The 17,688-nt window shown below is 61.1% G+C and overlaps 3 protein-coding genes across 3 annotated transcripts in view; 1 reads left to right on the top strand and 2 right to left on the bottom strand.

Moving 5' to 3' along the window:
• The window catches only part of LOC104252220 (nucleoside diphosphate kinase, mitochondrial), a 320,155-nt gene that overhangs the window by 22,324 nt on the left and 280,143 nt on the right, over nucleotides 1-17,688 (bottom strand). The window lies entirely within an intron of this gene.
• On the top strand, nucleotides 1,384-5,609 carry NUBP2 (NUBP iron-sulfur cluster assembly factor 2, cytosolic). The gene is given in 8 exon segments (XM_059826562.1): nucleotides 1,384-1,461; nucleotides 1,964-2,069; nucleotides 2,555-2,673; nucleotides 3,372-3,570; nucleotides 3,902-4,056; nucleotides 4,278-4,388; nucleotides 4,714-4,783; nucleotides 5,360-5,609. Coding segments are annotated over 8 exon segments (984 nt in total). The 3' UTR covers nucleotides 5,506-5,609.
• IGFALS (insulin like growth factor binding protein acid labile subunit) lies at nucleotides 7,840-10,269 on the bottom strand. The gene is made up of 2 exons (XM_059826629.1): nucleotides 10,254-10,269; nucleotides 7,840-9,653 (listed from the first exon to the last, which is right to left on the bottom strand). Exons 1-2 carry the CDS (start codon nucleotides 10,267-10,269, stop codon nucleotides 7,840-7,842), a joined length of 1,830 nt encoding a protein of 609 aa, XP_059682612.1.

The raw sequence follows: 17,688 nt of genomic DNA, 5'->3' as shown, positions 1-17,688 counted from the left end.
CATCCCGGTGCCTGCCCTACAGCACCCATCCCCGTTCCTCCTGCACCTCAGTCACCGATGGGCCGGCAGCTCCTGGAGAAGCAGGACAGGCCAAGCCAAGCCACGGCCAGTTGTGCAGGTGCCCATGGATGCTCTGAAGGGCTGTGGGCATCCCACCCGCCGAGATCAGGGGACTCTCACCTCTGCCAAGCACAGCCATGTTGGGAAAGCACCTAAACCCACGCCGGAGTCCCCCTTCTCCAGCTTGGAAGGGCACCCACAGCGGCACGGCACCCACCACCCCGGCTGCAGCTCCCTGCCAGCCGGGTCCCAGCCGCTTCTCTGCGCTTCGGCCCAAGGGCTGACCCCGACGGGCATGCCGGGGAGCTGCCGCAGGGCCTCCCTCCACCGTGACAGTGCTCCGGGCCAGGGGGCCGGGCCCTGGACGGAGACCCCCAGGCCTGCCGGCCCCGCTGGCCGGGGCAGCGCTTCCCCAGGCACCGAGCACCGCAAACCGCGGCGGGGAACCGGCGGCCCAAGGGGCTCCCCACCACGGGCCGGCCCCCTCTCCCTGACGGCCCCCGGCCTGGCCTCAGGGGCAAGCGGCTCCGCCGGAGGGCGGGCACCGGAGCCCCGGCTGTCCCGCGCAGCTGAGGCGCGGCCGGACCAGGCCAGGCCGCCGCGCTTGGGCCGCACAGCCCGGCCCAGCCCAGCCCGGCGCGGCCCAGACCTCGGCCCTCAGCTCCCACCCCCATCCCGGTCCCGGTCCCGGTCCCGGTCCCGGCCCACCTGCCCGGCCCGGCGCTCCCCCGCGGCCCGTCCCCGCCGCCCCGCTCTGACCTACTTTCCCCTCCCGGGACATAAACAATTCTCTTTCGACACCGCCCCTCAGGCGTCCATTGGCTGCGTCTGCACCGCACCCTTTCGCCGTTGGCTGAGCGTCGCGTCGCTCACAGCTGAAGGAGGAGGGAGAGGGCGGTGCCTGAGGGGAGCCTGGCACTACTGGCTGCGTAGTGCGTCAATCCTCGGGAAGCCGCGCCATTGGGTGGTCACTGCGGAGGGCAAGGGAGAGTCGCGAAGGGAAAACGCCAAGCCCATTGGTTGGCGGAGGGGGAGCCAGAGGGTTGGATTGGCTGTGAATCCTGGAAAGGCGGGTTCCCGGTGAGCGCGCGGCTCACGATTGGGGGCCGCGCCTGCCAGTCCGCGGGGGCGGAGCTTTAACGCGGCGGAAGGCGGAAGCGAGCGGTGCCGGGCAGCAGCATGGAGGAGGCGGCGGCAGTAGGGGGTGAGCGGCGATGGGGTCGCCGCCGGGTGGTTCCCTGGGGCCGCCGGGCTGGAACCGGCCTTCCGTGGGGCGGGGGGATCCCGGGGTGACCGGGTCTGGCGGAGGACGTTCCGCCCGGGATGACCGGACCTGGCGGCACGTCGGGCCCGGCTTCTGGAGGGTTCCGGGGTGACCGGGCCTGGCCGGGTGCCGTGGTGGTGAGGCCCGGCTCCTGGCGAGGGGGGGTCCGCGGTGCTCGGGCTGGGCCGGGGCCCCAAGGCGGCGGAGCCCGGTTACCGAGGGGTGGTTCTGAGCCTTGCCAGAGGTCCGGGCCTGGCTCCCGCTGCGGGGAGCGCCGAGTAACCGGGCCTGGCGCGGGGCTGCCGGTGTCACCGGCCCGGTCTCCCGGGAGCACCTCGCTGCGGGGCTCTGTCTCCCCCGGCCCCACTTCTCCCCACACCCCCCCACCCCGTTATCGAGGCTGAGCACCGTTACCGTCGGTGGAGGTGCGGATGAGGTCTGCCATGGTGCGTGCGGGCTCCATGTCGCCGGTCCCGGTGCCGGTGTGATGCCGGAGCAGCGCGGGGGTGGGCCGGGCCTGGAGCTGTGAGTCAGTGGCCGGCGGTGACGGGGCACCCCGGGAACGCGGGACCGGGTGAGTGGGTAGCAGCTGCTCGGCTGCAGCAGAGCCCCCGGTCCGACCCTCCGCTGCCTGCGCAGCCCCGGGCCGGGGAACTGGTCCCAAGCGTTCCCCGTTCTCAACTCTGCGTCGAGGAGAAGTGGCAGCTGAGCCCAAAGCAGAGGCCCGAGCGATGCTGACAACACGGCGAGAAACGGCACGAAGGCTGGAGAGGAGCGTGGGACCGCGGGGAGGCAACCGGCGTGGCGTGGAGGAAGGAAACGCCAAGGGCCTGACCTCACCGGCAGCCTCCCAGCCATTCCCCGGGAGGGCTCGGGCTGAACCTGGCGTAGGCACAGCGTGACGAGGCCCTGTGGGTGTTTATTGCTTTGCTGCCCAATTGCCACTTAGGTCATCAGGACAAAGCCTTTACTCCCTACAGACTGTTTACTGCCATTGCTCTTGTTGGCCTTTTACTGATGGCGAAAGGGCTCTGGCACATCCATTTCTTCGTTCCCCCTCCCTTATACTTAAGAGATGTTTTGGAGCAGTGACAGCCACCGTCACCCTCAGCGGAGACCCGTGTCTCTGCGCTGACCAGTCAGGTGCTGCCGGCTTACATCAGGAGAAGCTTTGATGCCTTATTCCTATTCTTGTTAGAGACTCTGATGCCTCGTTATCGTTCCTCCCAGAGAGAAGCAACTTGGCCGGGGTGCGGCACATCCTGCTGGTGCTTTCCGGGAAGGGTGGCGTGGGCAAGAGCACCATCTCCACCGAGCTGGCTCTGTCGCTGCGGCTCTCCGGGAAGAAGGTGAGCGAGGGTCTGTGGGATGCTGAGCTCTGTCTTCTCCTTCACGACCTCCAGCTGGGCTGGGTTTTGCTTGTCCTTTACGTAAATGTGTCCTGTGCAGGCAACAGAGATCCCCTGTGCAAAATGCTGTTTGTGGTAGCAGCTAAAGTGATTCTTTTTTGTGTTCGCTTGATCCAGCGTAGGTAACTGCAGTTCATTTTTCTTTCATCTAAGAGGCTAAAATCACCCAAGACTTGTTGGTTTTGAAACTGAGGCACTGAGAAACGACTTTGCTGGTTTGTGGTGTAATACATACTCCCTTTGTGGAGTGAAGTGGGTGAGCTGAAGGATGGTGGGAACAAAGGGGAACTGTGCAGGCATGAGACAGGCTGAATTCCCTGAGGATTTTTTTAAAGGCTCTGTGGAGCCAATGCCACTTATGCCAGATGCCTGTCAGGATCTAAAGATCTCCTGAAACTTCCTGGGGAACACCCAGGAAATGCACCTCGGAGGGACGGTGACCAGAAGGGCAGTCAAACTTTAAAGCAGTTCTTTGAAACTGTGTTTCAAATCTGGCTGCCGAGCTCAGAGTCCATTATGTAAAGTGCTGCGTGCAGCCGAAATCCGGACGCTGCCTCCCCTCGCCTAGGGAGGGAGCGTGGCCGGCTGGTGCCGCTGTGCTCAGCCCTGGCTGAAGGGCTCTGCCTCATCACCCGCAGGTGGGGATCCTGGATGTGGACCTGTGTGGCCCCAGCATACCCCGCATGTTCAGGGTGCAGGACAATGACGTGCACCAGTGCGACGGCGGCTGGGTCCCCGTCTTTGTGGACCAAGACAAGAGCATCTCGCTCATGTCCATCGGCTTTCTGCTGGAGAAGCCAGATGATGCCGTGGTGTGGAGAGGACCCAAGAAAAACGGTACAGTTGGGTTTTGCTGTTTGTGGCCACCTTCCAGCGCTAGGAACCTTCTGCGAACCCTCCTGGAGGTGGTGTTTGTTCCTACTGGGGGCCAGGCTTTTCTGGGCAGGTCATTCCTTGGAGCAAGACAAGGCTCTTGTTCTGCAGGAGTGGGTTCAGATCACTCGGATGGGGAGAGCGCAGTTCGTGTTGTGCTGACAGATCCTGCCATCTCTCCCTGGGCCCTTGTCACCCAGGGTGCCTCCGACCCCTGCCCTGCCTGGCCCACAGCTCCCAGGGCATCTGCTGAAACCCGGTTTTGTTTCTTTTTCTGCCCCTTTTATTTCCGTAGCTTTGATCAAACAATTTGTTGCTGACGTGGCCTGGGGGGACCTGGACTTCCTCATTGTGGACACGCCGCCAGGCACGTCCGACGAGCACATCTCCACAGTGGAGGCCTTGCGGCCCTACAAGCCGCTTGGAGCAATCCTGGTCACAACACCCCAGGTAGGGCAGCTGGCTGGGGCTGAACTGGAGTCCCTGGGCAGGGTTCTGCCCCTGGGTGTGGTTTGGGGGGAGGAATACGCACCCCAGGGTGGGTGTTTGCACAGACCTGCCCATGGCTGCTTGTTCTACACGTCTGCCTCCCATTTCATGCACACCTGCTCCAGACCCACAGTCTATCTGGACAGACGGACACCCCTAACTTCCCCTGCTCTTCCCCACAGGCCGTGTCTGTAGGAGATGTAAGGCGAGAGCTGACGTTCTGTAAGAAGACAGGCTTACGAGTTCTCGGCATCGTGGAGAACATGAGCGGCTTTGTCTGCCCGCACTGTTCGGTCAGTTTATTGTGACCTCTGGGCTACTGCCGCTTCGTGATGGGGTGTTGTAGGACACAGTCCCTCAGGTGGAAAATCGGCAAATGCCACAAGGGCGATGCTGTGAGCCAGGGAGACGAGAAGCTGCCGGCTGCTGTATGTCAGCTTTGGAGGAAGCCACTGGTTCTGCTTTCCTCAAGAGAGCTGGGGGAGAGCAGGGGCAAAGGCAGTACCCTAAGGCTGGAAGGTGGAGGGGAGCTGGCTCTGCTCACGCGCAGGCAGCGCCTGCCCTGTCGCATGGGGCTCTGGGGTTTATGACTCGCTGCTTCTGCTCTTCCTCCTTCAGGAGTGCACAAACATCTTTTCTAAAGGGGGAGGTGAGGAGCTGGCCAAGCACGCTGGGGTCCCCTTTCTAGGTGAGTGGCCTCTTGAGCAGAGCTTTCTGCAGTCAGAAGTGATATCACTGTGGGAGTGCTTGAATGGAGGGATGCAGTGTCACAGGGACAGGCAGACTGGGCTCTGGGTCCCTGTGGGCTCCTGGCACCTGGTCAGAGGTGAGGTGTGGTTCTTTGCCACCCAAACTGCTCCGAGTGGGCATCTGTCCCTGCTGGGGCAGAGGCAGTGATGATCAGCAGCCTGCTCTGGCTGCTGATGTCCTGGTGACAGAGTAAACAAGCCTGAAGCTCTACAGAGCTGTCCTGAAATGCCCTGGAGCCTCTCTGAGAAACGGGGGGCTGAGCCCTGCCCTCCAGACAGGGCTGGGATCAGAGTGGGAGAGCATCTCATGAAGCACTGTGATGGGGTCTTGGAGCCAGAGGGAGCAGTTCCTGCTGAGAAGGAGCTCCTGGAAAGCTCAGTGAGGGTAGTGGTTGCCCTCTTTCCTACTGCTTCCCCCAGAGATGACTCTGGCAGGGTGTTTCTTTAATATCCTGACTCCAGGCCTCTGCCTTACTATGAGCAAGCAGTCACTCTCCGTTCCTCCTATCCCACAGGCTGTGTTCCCCTGGACCCCCAACTCAGCCAGAGCTTGGAGGAAGGCAGAGACTTCATCCAAGAGTTTCCCAAGAGCTCTGCCTTCCCTGCCTTGGCTCACATCACCCAGCAGATCTTGGATGGAACGTCACAGCAGAGCTCCTGATGAGGCTATTGAGCTGGATTCTTGCTGGCTGAGCCCCTGGCCTGGTAGCACCATGAGCAGCCTGTGCCGGCGGGGATGGGGGATGCAGAAGCTGTTTAGCTGCAAAACCGTCTCAGTGGGGGGCAATGGAGGGAGGGGGGAGCACAGCATCGGTGCCGCTCATGGCAATCGAAAAAGGGAAGCACTGCTCCATCCCCCCCAGATCTGAAGAGACCCTGCGTGGGTGCTCCTGCCTGCACAGCAGCAGCCTGCTTCTTGCCTTCTCAGCGTGGCGGTGCTCTGCCCAGATGGTACAGTTGTTCCTAGCCCCACGTATGCAGCACCTTCCTCCGCAGCCAGCCGTTGTGCAGGTGCTTGGGGAGCTCTGGCTTGTGTCCACGGTGTCTCGTATGCTGCAGTGCTTCTGGCAGTCACCCGATGCAGCTACAGTGGCAAACGCCATCGACTGTTCTTCCCCCACTGAACCCAAACAGCACCGATCATCTGGATCGTGGCTCCATGCGCTGCTGCCTTCTATCACTTTTCTTGCGTGACAGATCATATGGTACTTGGTTCAGTGGCGGATGAGTTTGTGCTGGATGCTCTGATGTGGACCTAAGCCAGGCCACCTCGCCCTGACATCTCGGATCACTGGTTCCTGATGAGGGCACGGCATATGCTTCACATGAGAAAATGTCTTTAGGAGATCTACCACCCGTCTGAGGTTGTTTTTGGTCTGCTGGGGTTTATTGTGACTCAGGAATATTTTTAAAGGTTCCAGGCAGTAAACACTTTTCTTAAAATCCAAGTCTGTGACTTATGTTTCTTCATGGCTTCAGGCCTCGTTGTAGCTGTGAGTCTTGATATTATGAGCACTTCACGTACATCTAGGTATTTCCTGCTTTTCCCTGGTTTCCTGGCTGGGGTTCAGTTAAATCTTTCCTTCTTCCATCCCAGCTTCAAGATCCAGCCAGTCCCTTGTCTTGCTGAAAGCTGGCCCCGGCAGTCCTTAGTGGGATGCTTTGCCATGGCTGTTCTCTACACCCCTGCCACACGTGGGGCTCCTCCATGTCCCTGGGTGGTTCCTGCCTCATTGCTCTGACTGTCCTGTTCCCTTGGACCTCCTTCCATGGCCACAGGGCTGCTGCTCCTGTGGGACCTGCCCTCCTCTTGCAGGCTCGAGTTAAGCTGGGGAAGCAAATGAAGGTGGTGTCCTTGCATCTTATCTCCCTCCCTCCTGGACTCTGTCCTTTCTGCCTGCGTGCCCTCTCCAGGCTTGGGGCTCGCCCTCACAGTGCCGTTTTGGGGATACGGGGAAATCTCAGATTTCCACTAACCAAACTGGATTATAGCTGGCAGCCATCGTTTGGAGGAAAGCAGGAGGAGCATCTGTCCCTGCTCCTGCTGCGCCCCCAGCAAGGACTTGCACCTGACCAGGTCTCCCCACGTGCAAGTCTCCGGGAAAATTTTGTCTGACCTTTGGTCACTTATCTGGGATTTGGAGAGCCGGGCAGCGGCGCTGGAGTCTGACCGGGCTGTTGGCTTCTGCGGGATGGCCAGGCACCTCTTGCTCCCTCCCTGGGCACATGCCACCCACCCGGGGCTTGCAGAAAACTTGCTGCAAACTCCTCCAGCACCCTGGGGAGCCCGAGCCCCTCGCCTTGTGTCTGCAAGCCCTGAGGGGCTCTGATAAGAAACCCCTGCCGGGTGCGGCATGTGCTTTGGAAAAAACATACTTACAAGATGGGTTGCAATAGCTCCAAAGGTTTATTTGTCTGCTACGATTTATCAGGTAAGTGACGTGTGCGGCTTTCTGCACCCTGCCTACACTTGCTAGTGCAAGGAATGATTAAAGCAAGTCATCTGCCCCCTTCTTTAAACCTACTGGGGAGCTTGGGGGGCTTTTAGGCTTTCTCGGCTGCTCTGGGGCAGGAAGATGAGTCCTGGCCCTGGCAGGGATGCCGCTCGCCATGGGGAGGGCTCCAGGCTGGGGGTGCAGCTTTTCCCTCTCCCAGAGGCTCAGAGATGCTCGTGTTCCTGACAGGAGCGACCACGCTAACCCAGGGGCTGCTATTTAAATATTAAAGGACTGAAATATTTCCGTTTGAAACCAGCAAAGCCCATCTGGGGAGCTGGTGCCCATCTCCCCCTGCCAATGGCCAGGCTCCTGGTCCAGCATCGTGCAGGCATGGCTCCTTGCTGCTGCCCTGGGGAGCTGGCAGCGGCAAAGCCAGGCTAAACTGGGGCGGCTGCGGAGCCGGAGCTCCTGCCGCTGCCCCAGGGAGCCCAGGATGGGGCTGGGGAGGAGGCAGACGAGGATCCATGGTGCATCCCCCCAGGAAGGGCTCACATGCATCAGCAGTGAGCAAAGCTGTCCTCGGTGGTGTCGCGGAGGTCCAGGCCCGCCACGGCCGGGGGGTGGAGGCAGGTGAGGTTGTTATAAGTGTAGACGGGGACGTGGGTATCATCCCCCTCGGCCACGGACTGCACGAAGCGCGGGACCACCACGGGGTGCTGCAGGGAGAAGTCCCGCAGGCCCTTCAGGGAGCAGTTGCAGTGCCAGTTGTTGCCCCCCAGCCACAGCTGCTCCAGGGCAAAGGAGGCGCACAGGAAGCCCACCGAGAAGGTCTCCAGCGAGTTATTCCTCAGGCTGAGGTACCGCAGGTTGGCCAGGGGGGAGATGACGGTGTTGTCCAGTGTCTCCAGCTGGTTATGGGAGAGGTCGAGCCAGAAGAGTCTCTGGAGCGGGCTGAAGGTGTCCTGGGAGATCTCCAGGAGCTGGTTGGAGGAGAGGAAGAGGTACTCCAGGTTGCTCAGACCCACAAAGAGCTGGGGCGAGAGGTGGCTCAGCCTGTTGTGCTTCAGGTCGAGCTCTAGGAGCTCGTGCAGTTCGCTGAAGCTTTGGTCTTCGATGACTGAGATGACGTTGTGCTGCAGGAAGAGCCGCCGCAGGCTGGAGAGGCTGGAGAAGGTGTTTGCCCGGATCCTGCCGAGGCAGCTGTGCTCCAGGTGGAGGCTGTGCAACTTGGTGACCCCCTTGAAGACGTAGTCGGGGAGGACCTTGATGCAGTTCGCAGACAAGTGCATCACCGCCACGTTGTACAGCCCCAGGAACGCCCCAACCCTGATGTCTTGTAGCTGGTTGTTGTTGAGGCTGAGGACCTCCAGCTGGCCCAGCCCTTCGAAGGTCCTTTCCCCCAGGCTCCGGATCCTGTTGTGCCCCAGCTGAAGCTCCTCCAGGAACTGGAGGTCTTTGAAAGTCCTGGGCCTCAGGCTGGTGATGGAGTTGGTGGACAAGCGTAGGACGTGCAGGCTCAGGAGGCCCAGAAACGTGTCCTCAAACAGCGAGACGAGCCGGTTGTGGGAGAGATCCAGCCACCGGAGGGACTTCATGCCCATGAAGGCGCGGGGCGCGATGGCGTTGATCTGGTTGTGGTTCAGGTACAGCTTCTGTAGCTTCTGCAGCTTGACGAAGATGTTGATCTTGATGCCCTTGAGCGCATTTCCGCTCAGGTCCAGCTCCTTCAGCTCGGTAAGGCTGCAGAAGAGCTGGTGCTGGAGGTAGGGGAGCTTGTTCCCAGCCAGAATCAGCTCCCTCAAGTTGGGCAAGTCATGGAAGACCTTGTCGGGTAGGACCACGAGCGAGTTCCAGCCCAGGTTCAGATACCAGAGGTTGGAGAGCCCGGCGAACAGCCCTTCCTCCACCTTACTGAAGTAGTTGTTGTTGAGGCTGAGGGAGACGAGGTTCTGGGTGTGCAGGAAGGTGTGGGGAGCCAAGTGCTTGAGGCGGTTGCGTTCGAGGTGGAGATGGTAGAGGCTCCGCAGCCCGTGGAAGGCGTGCTGCTCCACGGCGGCCAGCTGGCTGCTCTGCAGGTCCAGAAAGTCCAGGGCTGAGAGGTTCCTGAAGGCAGCGGCCGGCAGCAGGGTGAAGTTATTGCCGTCCAGCCAAAGGGCTTTGGCATTGAGGGGGACGTCTTCGGGCAGGCGCGTCAGGTTGCGGGCGCTGCAGAAGACATTGAGCTCCTCGCTGTAGTCGTCCAAGCTGCAGGCACAAGGGCTGGGGCAGCGTGGGGGGTCCGTGTCCCCCTGGTCCTTCTGGCTGTCCCCCCCGGGGTGCTGGGAGGCAGCGGCCAGCAGCAGGGCCAGGGGGAGCAGGAGGGTGATGCCTGCTGTGGGGCGCAGAGGAAAGGGGATACCGTCAGCGTGGGGCAATGGCTGCCCTAGGGGACCCCCATGGGACCCCCCCGGGGTGCCTGCACTGCCGAGGGGCGGGGGTGTGGGTGGGTGGAGGGGTCAGTCTCAGCTCATCGCACACACCGGGCAGCTGCAGGAGGTTTTCGGAGGCTGGATCTGCCCTTGGGAGAGAGCGCGGGATCGCCCTCCGCTGCAGCTCAGACCCCTTAGGTGCCCAGACCCCCAAAATTCATCCCTTTCTATTGCAACAGCAGCTTCTCCCTTTTGTGGGGAAAGGCCCCCACTCCCCTCTCCTCCTTCCTCCCCAGCCACCCTCCCCATTAACCTGCTCTTCCAAGCAGAGGGGTCTCAGTGCCGCAGCCCCTGCCCATCCCTGCAGCCCCCGTCCAGGTTTGTGGGTGCCTGCAAGCACCCCAGGCACCACGGGGGCTCCCAAAATGTCTTACTAGCAGCGGAGGGGGAAGAAAAGCTAACAGCGCCTCGAGTGCGAAGCCCCAGCAGAGTTTTAGTGTCTCCCCCCGCCAACACCCTGCCCTGCCCGTCCCTCCTGGGACAGGCAGGTTCCCCTGCCCTACCTTTGCCTGTGCTCATGGTGGCGGGCAGGGCAGCGCTCCCTCTCCGCTCTCCGGCCCCTGCGCAGGGATGGAGCAACCACCTTGACGCCCGTCCAGCCGCCCGCCCGGTCAGGCTTAACCCCACCGCTGCTGGGCCGGGACACGGGTTCAGCTGGATGGCCGAGGCGAGCATCACCCGGGATGGGCTCCTTGCTTCTCCCCACTGGTCTGTAACTGCCTTTATTGCAGCTTGGGGAGCGGGGATGGAAGGAGATGCTCTGGAGGACAGGCTATGGTGGGAACGGTGGTCCTGGGGGAGGGTGGTCCTGCCGGAGACAGGGTTTGGGTGGGCAGTGAGCGTGGAGGGATGGATGGAACAACCTCACGGGATGCCCCACGGCCATGCCCTGGGTTCCTGGAGATCCCCAAGCAGCAGCACTGACCCTTCCCTGGGTTCCTGCTCTGCTGGGGATGCCCTGGGGTGAGCCCTGGCAGCCGGTCCTCACGCTGCATCGGGACCCGAAAACCATGCGCTGGGGCTTGCAGCGTCCCCGTTGCGCAGGGGGTTAGAGGTGTGGGGACCACCCTTACCGGGAGAAACACCCGAGGTTTTATAGATGCGAGTGGGAAATGAGTTTGAAAATGGGAAAAAGCTCTTCTCCATGTGGTGGTAAAAGCCTCAGGGCTGAATCCACAGACCCTTCCTGCGGGTACGTCTGCATCGTGGGTGGAGATGGTACTGGGAGCGCTCCTCGGCTCCGTGCTTTTGTGCCACAGGGGAAGCAGAGAGCAAAGCCCGGGTCCCGCCGGCGAGGTGATGGCTGTGAGGGTCCCTCGGCTCCTCCGCCAGCCCCACGTACGGGGGTACAGGATGATGGCGGATCGCACTCTGCCTGGCAGCTCATCAAAACCACCCCGGGGAGGCTGGTGACCTCGTTCTGTGTCCCAGGTCGTTTCCCCACCAGCGTCCAACACAGCTTCTGCAGAATCTTTTACCAGTTTCCAGGAAAGAAACGAAATAAATAAATAAAAAGTCTCTTCCGCCCCAGCGAGAGGAGCCCTGCAGGCCAGCGACTGCCGGATGGAAAAGCCATGGCTAACCCTTCCTGATATCCTGGTAGCCCTGTTCCTCCTTGAAGATGCACCAGGACGAGGCAGGCACCATTCACATCCACTGCTCCAGGAATGAGCATCACCCACCGGCGCTGAAGCTCTTCCCAGCCCCAGTTCCCTCCGTGCTGGTCCGTGAGGTGGAGACGGAGCGGGGATGCTCTCCACCACCAGCCCCACGCCACGGGCATCCCCACCGTGCTCCCACCTTGTCCGTCCCTGTGGGAGCCTGGCATCTCCTCCAGCTCCCCAGGGCACAGCTCAGCTCTTCACCACTTAACTCGGGCGGTTTTAAGCGACCTTCTCACCAGCCAAAGCAGGACCGTGCCCACGGGAAGAGGCATCAGAGTGAGACGGCCAGGCTCCAGCCTTGCAACCCGACTTTCCCACAAGCACTGTTTTCTCCCTTTTCTTTTGGCCCCGAGCGGTGCTCTCCTCCCCCTCTATTTTTAATTCTCTCTTCTGGGAAATTATAGATCAGAAGGGAGAAATGAGAGATGGAGACACACGCACCCACTAATAGGCACTAAGCACATATTGACACAAGGTGTAATCAATCTGGAAGCTAAAAAGAGCTGAACCAGCATGGGCCAGCCAGCCAAAACCCACAAAACCTCTCTGGGAAGTTTAAACGAGCCCTACCTGCGGCTGGGAGCGGGTTTATCCCTGCCTCCAACAGCCCTCTTTCAAGGAAAATATCAAACGAGCTGCGAAGGGAAAATAAAGAGAGTAAATAAGCAAATCCCTTCCCAACGCGACTGCGGTGGAGGGAAGCGCTAGGCTCATCTCCACCTTTAAACCTCCTTGAGGGCATCTCCTCCAGACCTGTCCCACCGCCTGCGGCAGGGGATGCTCGGACCCCACGGCACCGTTGGTCCCTCCAGCATCACCGCGAGCCCGTCCCACGCGCCGGGACATCGCGCCTGCCCGGTGTACCGCAGCACCGCAAGCACCACGGGGACCTCATTTTGGGTCCCTACCACAAACGTCCGCAGCCCCGGCCGGCGCGGACCTCCCCAGCCGATCCCCTCATCATTTCAGCTCCGGCAGCTAATCTCCCCGGCCGGGACCAAAGTCTGAGCCACCCCACCTGGTTGCTATGGAGAAGGCTGTAATGGTATTAGGAAAAGCAGCAAAATCATAAAAAAAAAAGCTTTTAAACCTATTTAAACTTTAAGGAATCATTATCTTCCCCAGCAGCCCTCCCATGCCCGCTGGTCCCTCCCCAGGGATCTCCCCCCACGTCCCTTCGTGTGGGTACATGCCACTGGCTGTCCCTGGCTCCCTGTTCTGTCCCCAGCCGCTCAGGCTGGCCGAGCCTGGGAGGGACTGATGCTGGTGGCCCTGCCAGGTTCACCGGAGCTGGGGAGGCTGGTGGGACCCGGGGAGCACCCTGGTCCATCCCCCCCACCCAGGGTGAGTGGCCCAGGGCCAGCTCTGGGTACCAGCAGGGACAGCATAAACCCAGCTTGAGCCCTGGGGGGAGCAGGGATGTGACACGGGTGGTGTTGTCACAGCTGAGTTAGGAGTATTTTTAGCAAATCTTGCCAAATATTGTCCCCGTCTGGAGGAGAGCATCTCATGTTGCCAGGGCAACCGGCGCTGCCGCTCCTCATCCCGAACCAAAAATGTGTGAGGCCCGACGCTGCCGCCCAAGAGAGCTGGGACTGGTGACACTGGCATCCCAGAACTTGTGCCACTCTCTTGGGACACCCGCAGGGACCAAGCTCCCTCCCCGAAAGTCCCTCCCGGCGGAGATGGGCTTTGCCCAGTGCTCACTGGCCACCCACATTTCTGGCCATCCTGGCCCCCACCTATTGCGTTGTATTATTTTTCACTCGACAAACCCCACGTTACTGGAGATGGGGACCTGGCAGTGGTGGCAAAAGGTTCTGGCAGCTGCTGGCAAATGTCTCCATGGGCATCTCCGAGTGTCAGCTCGTGCCCTGCCACGGTTGCAGCAGGCTGGTGCGGGCAGTTGAGAAAGGCGGCTGATGCGCCGGCGGCCCTTGGGGATTCTAATTACCACGCTGGTGGCCCACACTGCCATGTGAAACCGTGTCACCGGCACAGGTCTGGCCAGGCTGGTTGGACTGGGGAGGTGAGGACATCCCCAAGCTGTGACTCAGGGTGGCCACGGCCATTGCTGGAGGCACAGACGGGAAATATCCCAAACCCTGAGTTTTGGGGGAAAAGGGAAGTCCCCGGGAGCGGGGGGCCGGAGGCGCGTGGGGACAGGGGAAGGTGTGAGAACCTGTCCCAGCAGTGGGCGATGGAGAGAGCAGCCTGGTCCTCAGGGTGCCCGGCCGGTGGGGTGGGGTGGGAATGTGGCAGAGGGGTCGCACACCTTCCTCCTGCCGGAGGTTGCACAGCCATGACCTGCCGTGCTGCCCACTGCCAGGCTCTCTGTGCCCGGTGCCAGGCTCTCCATACCCACTGCCAGGCTCTCCGTGCCCGCTGCCAGGCTCTCCAAGCCCGCTGCCAGGCTCTCCATGCCCGCTGCCAGGCTCTCCGTGCCCGGTGCCAGGCTCTCCGTACCCGCTGCCAGGCTCTCCGTGCCCGCTGCCAGGCTCACCATGCCCGCTGCCAGGCTCTCCATACCCACTGCCAGGCTCTCCATGCCCGCTGCCAGGCTCTCCGTGCCCGGTGCCAGGCTCTCCGTACCCGCTGCCAGGCTCTCCATGCCCGCTGCCAGGCTCTCCATACCCACTGCCAGGCTCTCCGTGCCCGCTGCCAGGCTCTCCAAGCCCGCTGCCAGGCTCTCCGTGCCCGCTGCCAGGCTCTCCGTGCCCGGTGCCAGGCTCTCCGTACCCGCTGCCAGGCTCTCCGTGCCCGCTGCCAGGCTCACCATGCCCGCTGCCAGGCTCTCCATACCCACTGCCAGGCTCTCCATGCCCGCTGCCAGGCTCTCCGTGCCCGGTGCCAGGCTCTCCGTACCCGCTGCCAGGCTCTCCATGCCCGCTGCCAGGCTCTCCATACCCACTGCCAGGCTCTCCATACCCACTGCCAGGATCTCTGTGCCCACTGCCAGGTTCTCCGTGCCCGCTGCCAGGCTCTCTGTGCCCGCTGCCAGGCTCTCCGTGCCCGCTGCCAGGCTCTCCATGCCTGGTGCCAGGCTCTCCCTGCCTGCTGCCAGGCTCTCCCTGCCCACTGCCAGGCTCTCCCTGCCTGCCCCATCCCAGCCCTGCTTCTCAGCCCTGTTGGGAAGCGCCTGGGGATGCTGGGGGGATGACAAAAGGGACACAAGCCGGGCAACGTGCACTTGCAGCCCAGCAAACCCATCGCATCCCAGGCTGCGTCACAAGCAGCGTCTTCAGCAGGCGGAGGGAGGCGAGTCACCCCCTCCACCCTCCTGAGACCCCCCTGGAGCAGACGTCCAGCTCCGGGGTGCCGGCACAAGGCAGACCCGGACCTGTCGGAGCGGGTCCAGAGGGGACCACGGGAAGGGTCGGGGGGCTGGATAACCTCTCCTGTGGAGAAAGGCTGGGAGAGCCGGGGTGGTTCCACCCGGGGCAGCCCTTCTTCCAGCCGCTCAGTATAGGAGGGGGCATAGAAGGGTGGCGAGAGGCGTCTCGCCAGGCCCTGGGGTGGCAGGAGAAGGGGCGACGGTGCCAACCCGGCGGCGGGTGGCTTTCCGTTGGGTATGAGGAAGGGATGTGTTGCCGTGAGGGTGCTGAGACACGCCAGAAGGTTGCCCAGAGGGTAACTGGGGTGTGCCCGCTCCCCGGTGTGCCCCGGCTGGAGCCGCCTGACCCCGGGGTGCCACGGCTGGGCACCGCGGGACCTCCCGCCGCCAGGGGGCGCTGCCGCCCCGCCGCCCACCCCCGGAAGCGGCCTCGCCCGTTGCCCCTGGAAACGGGACGCGGCGGTACTTGACTAGGCCCGGCCCGGGGCACGGGCCGCTTCCTCCGCAGCGGGGGAAGGCCTCACCGCTCTCCGTTCCGCCCGGCCCGCTCCTCCTGCGCTCCCTCGGCGGCCGGGCTTCACCCCAGAGGCCTCACCCCGGCGCTGCCCCGGGAGGGGCCGCCCAGGCCTCGGCCCGCGGCATCTCCCCGCTGCGGCCCCCGGGCGTGTGGGCCCACCGCGGGGGGCTCCCGCGGCACCGGGGTGCTCCGGTGGCCGCTCAGGGGGTGTCTGCCAGATCCGGGAGCGGGTGGAAATTCACTTTGCTGGTGCTGGAAGCCAGATGGAGCCAGTCGCTGTGTTAATGCTGCGTTGGGCCCTGCCGAGGCCTCCTGAGAAGGTGTGGAGGTGGGCGGCTGTTCCCTCCGCTCCCCTCCGGGCTCGCCTTGAGGGCCAGGGCACCGGCCAAGGGAGGTGTGCCTCTCTGCCAAGGGCTGGTGGGTCCGGCTGGTGCTGGAGGAGTGTGAAAATAAACAGCAGGCATCGGTCTGGCAGGCTGCGTGCTTGAAATCTTCAGCTGGTTTCCTCTTGAGCTGCTGTGGATTTGGGGAGCGTTTTCACATCTTAGAGCTGCGTCCTGGGTGAGAGTTTCGTACCTCAGAGCTCGCTGGTGATGCAGCCACCACATCAGCTGTGTTAAAAGTGTCCTTGACAAGAAGAGTCAAAGAATATCTCAGTGCAGAGTTGGCATTTCAGCTCTTAGTGGGGTTAACAAAACATACACTTTTTGTTTGGTTTCGTTCTGGAGCGGTGACGGAGATTTTGGGTTGCAATGACACCCTGAAACCTCATTCCTCTGCCCAATTTTGTTATTTGTGGTGTTGTCCGGGGCAAATTTGTTTTGTATTTCCAAACCAGGGGCAAAGCCGGCGCTGTCATTTTTGGTGCCGGTACAGCACCTGCCAGAAAGGTGGTTTTTGCCAGGGTCTCCCAGGCACTGCAGGAGCATAAATAGTACTGTATATGTTAATTAATCTTATATTGCTCTCTGCCAGGTGAAACGAGCACCCCTGCAGCTCAGGGAGCACCCAGCTTTGCTAGCATGCTGGGGTGGGATATTTGCCAGCCTGAATTGGGCGTCTCGGTGGGGCCGGGGCTGTCTGGGACAGCAGCGTGAGCCAGCCCGCGTGCGTCCCTGGGCTGGCATGGGCTGCGAGTGCCTGTCCTCGGGGACCCGTGCGGGGCTGAGAACTGGTGGGAGATGGTCCGCACCTGGGGAGCGGAGCTGTGGCTCGGCTCCTTCGTGTGCCGGAGCAGCAGCCGGAGACTTCCGAGCCTCCCAGCGCTGTGGGCGGTGTGTGAATTTGGCTTTCTGCTCGGCAGTGGGTGTGAAGAGACTGAATTCTCATCAGCACTTTCATTACCTTAATTACTTCAGGTCTGTTAAGTTCTTTTGCAGAAAAATAAGACATAATTACATGTTTCGTTAGCTTCTCCTTCCCCCGAGCCCCAAAGAGCTCAGCCCCTGGGTCTCGCTTCCATGGCCATTCGTGAAATCCACGTCAAGGCGTTATGGGATCTTCTCCAAGAGCCTGGACCAGGTGAGGAGCTGGTAAACTCTGCTCGGCACAGAGCTTCTGTCAGGGTGGCCCCCCTCCCTCTTGCACCCTCTTAGCTTTGACAGATACTAAGAAGTTATTCAGAGCTATGGTCTTTTTGAACATTATATTGTCTTTTCTCCTGTAAGAGACAAGTTCTTACCTAAACTCACCCACTCTACAGAAATAGCAGTGATAATAAGCTCAAAAGGAGGAGATGAAGAACTGGCATTCATTTTACCCCATGGCTGCCGTTCACCAAGGTCTTCCAGCATTATCCACCATGCCTTACGCTGTCCGTTACCTGCGCTTTTACGTCAGAGACTCTGTTCAAGTACTTTCAGCTTTGCACACGCTTGGGAGTTGTCCCGTTCAGGCCTGGACAGTTGCCGTTTGGAGTCAGCGGCAGTGTGTAGACCAGCACAATCCAGATTTAGTACTGTCTGGGCTAATCAGGGTTTGTTTCAGTGCGTGTTTTGCTTTAAAACTTGTATTTTTCCGCATAATGTCTCTGATGCAAAGTGATGAATTGGGGAAGGTCTTTCCTGTCACCAGCTGTAGCTCAGTCAGAGCTCAAAGATCCCGGTACCCTTCGGATGGCTCATTGACAGGAGATGCAAGGACTGTAGAGATCAAGAGAAAAATGCTTGGAAGCAAGCTGACATTAGCTGCTACTGGAAGGTCTTGGAGCAGAGGGTTGGATTAATGGATTAATTAATGGGTTAATCAGATCTTAAATTCTCTAAAGATCCCTGACATAGAGACAGAGGCCATCCCTACAGCCAAGTTTTGGGAACAGTCCATAATATAAATGGAGTGGTGCCTTCTAGCTGGCAATATTGCTTCACTGGGTGTGTCTGCTAAGCTTCTCTTTTCAGTATCTGCTGTGTGCTGTCTTAGGAATA

This window comes from Gavia stellata, chromosome 18 (genome assembly GCF_030936135.1).
Source record: "Gavia stellata isolate bGavSte3 chromosome 18, bGavSte3.hap2, whole genome shotgun sequence".
Lineage (NCBI taxonomy): Eukaryota > Metazoa > Chordata > Aves > Gaviiformes > Gaviidae > Gavia > Gavia stellata.
Note: the sequence above shows the minus strand (reverse complement) of the source record. Positions and strands in the feature narration are given on the sequence as shown.